This window comes from Nicotiana tomentosiformis, chromosome 9 (assembly GCF_000390325.3).
Source record: "Nicotiana tomentosiformis chromosome 9, ASM39032v3, whole genome shotgun sequence".
In the NCBI taxonomy this organism is placed as follows: domain Eukaryota; kingdom Viridiplantae; phylum Streptophyta; class Magnoliopsida; order Solanales; family Solanaceae; genus Nicotiana; species Nicotiana tomentosiformis.
In genome coordinates this window covers 98,433,839-98,436,323 of record NC_090820.1, presented here as the reverse complement: position 1 = coordinate 98,436,323, position 2,485 = coordinate 98,433,839, and the positions used below count along the sequence as shown (strand labels likewise).

General features: G+C 41.7%; 1 protein-coding gene across 1 annotated transcript; it reads left to right on the top strand.

Moving 5' to 3' along the window:
• The first annotated feature begins 283 nt into the window (after positions 1–283).
• Positions 284–2,270, top strand: LOC104098121 (uncharacterized). The gene is made up of 3 exons (XM_070185396.1): positions 284–436; positions 1,660–1,838; positions 1,925–2,270. Exons 1-3 carry the CDS (start codon positions 284–286, stop codon positions 2,268–2,270), a joined length of 678 nt encoding a protein of 225 aa, XP_070041497.1.
• The last annotated feature ends 215 nt before the right edge of the window (positions 2,271–2,485 follow it).

The following is a 2,485-nucleotide window of genomic DNA, read 5'->3' as shown; positions in this document are numbered from 1 at the left end:
GGAACTGTAAAAGTTTTCTTTTTAAAAGCGCAGGTCAATTGAGGCATGCACCGTGTCTGCAACTTTTTGTCATTTGCCTCTTTTAAACGCTTAGACATTCTTCTTTTGATGAAATAAAAAGAAAAGCTTTCTTAAAATATTGCAACTTTATTTACCGCTTCATTTATACTTAGTTTTTCTTTTCAGTAATCAAAATGATAAAAACCCGCGTTCCGCGATTGTGACATATAACAAAACAGTCGAGTGAAACAACCCAGATTACGAGGAATACGATGAGAGTAAGATGCTAGACAATCTCCCACAAGATATCGAACAGCTGGAGAGTCAGAAAAAGCCCAATATGGAAGAAACAGAAGTGGTCAATCTCGGAAGTGAAGAAGACGTGAAAGAAACCAGAATCAGCATTCACCTAGAAGTTGAGCCGAGGGAAAACCTGGTTTAGCTCCTCCGATAATACATCGATGTGTTCGCATGGTCATATGATGACATGCCGGGATTAAGTACTAACATTGCCTCGCATAGACTCCCTCTCGATCTCGCCAGATTGTCGGTCAAGTAAAAGCCCAGAATATTCAAGCCCGATTTGAGTTAGAGGATAAAGGAGAAAGTAACCAAGCATATAGAGGCGATGTAGTAAGGGTCACCAATTATCCTAGTTGGTTGGAAAATATCGTCCTAGTACCCAAGAAAGACGGGAAGATCAGGATATGCGGGGATTACCGAGATCTCTACAAAGCTAGTCCAAAAGATGACTTCCCTTTACCAAATATCCATATCCTCGTCGACAACTGTGCGAAGAATGAACTACAATCGTTCGTGGATTGTTTTGATAGATACCATCAGATCTTGATGCACGAGGAAGATGAAGAAAAGATAGCCTTCACCACACCTTAGGGAGTTTACTGCTATAGAGTCTTGTTGTTTGGTCTCAAGAACGCCGGTGGCACTTACATGAGGTCCATGACGACCCTTTTTCACAACATGATTCACAAGGAGATCGAAGTATATGTGGATGATGTCATCATCAAGTCTCGAAAGAGTTCAGAGCACTTGGGCAATTTGAAGAAATATTTCGAGCGTCTGCGTAGGTACAACTTGAAATTGAACCCGGCAAAATGCACATTCGGAGTCCCTACTGGAAAACTGTTAGGCTTCATCATAAGCAGAAAAGGGATAGAATTGGACCCATAAAAAATCAAGGCCATTTAGGAATTGCCACCACCCAAGAGTAAGAAAGATGTGATGAGTTTCCTAGGTAGACTAAATTACATCAGTCGTTTCATAGCCTAGTCCACGGTAATTTTTGAACCCATTTTCAAGTTGCTGAAAATGGATGCTGCCACAAAATGGATAGGGGAGTGCTAGAAAGCCTTAGACAAAATTAAGGAGTATTTGTCAAATCCACCAGTGTTGGTTCCCTCCTAGCCCGGGAAGCCATTGTTATTATATCTATCAGTCTTGGATAACGCCTTTGGATATGTGTTGGGATAGCATAACGAAATTGGGAGAAAGGAGCAGGCCATTTACTACTTAAGTAAGAAGTTCACGCCATGCGAAGCCAAATATACTTTGATAGAACGCACTTGTTGTGCTCTGACTTGGATCGCCTAGAAACTAAGGTATTACATGTCACCATACGCTACGCATCTGATATCTCAGCTCGACCCTCTTAAGTACATCTTCTTGAAGCTGATGCCTACCGGAAAGCTAGCTAAATGGCAAATTCTCCTCAGCAAATTTGAAATTGTGTACATAACTCAGAAGGCTATCAAGGGGCAAGCTTTAGCCGACCAGCTCGTAGAGAATCCAGTGGATGAGGATTATGAGCCGCTCACTACGTATTTTCCCGATGAAGAAGTATTATTATCCGGAGAATATATTACAAAGTCATACCCTGGATGGAGAATTTTTTTTGATGGAGCAGCAAACTTCAAAGGAGTCGGAATTGGGGCAGTCCTAATTTCGAAATCTGGACAGCATTATCCAGCATCGGCAAAGATAAGATTCCCTTGACCAATAATATGGCTGAATACGAAGTGTGCATCCTTGGAATCATAATGGCAGTTGACATGAATGTCAAAGAACTTCTGGTCATAGGGGATTCTGATCTATTGATACACCAAGTCCAAGGGGAGTGGTCCACCAAAAATGTCAAGATCCTTCTGTACCTGCACTGCATAAAAGATCTTTTCAAGAAGTTCATGAAGATTAAGTTCAAGCACGTTCCCAAGATTCAAAACAAGTTTATAGATGCCCTTGCAACTCTATAGTCCATGATTCATCATCCAGACAAGAACTACATCGACCCTATCGAGGTAGAGATCGGGGATAAACATGCCTATTGCTTCTATGTAGATGAAGATCCAGATGGTAAACCGTGGTACCACGACATCAGGAGATTCCTTGCAACCAGAGAGTACCCGGAGAATGCTACTAATCATCAGAAGCGAGCCCTCAAGAGGTTGGCGAATCACTTTTTCCTTAA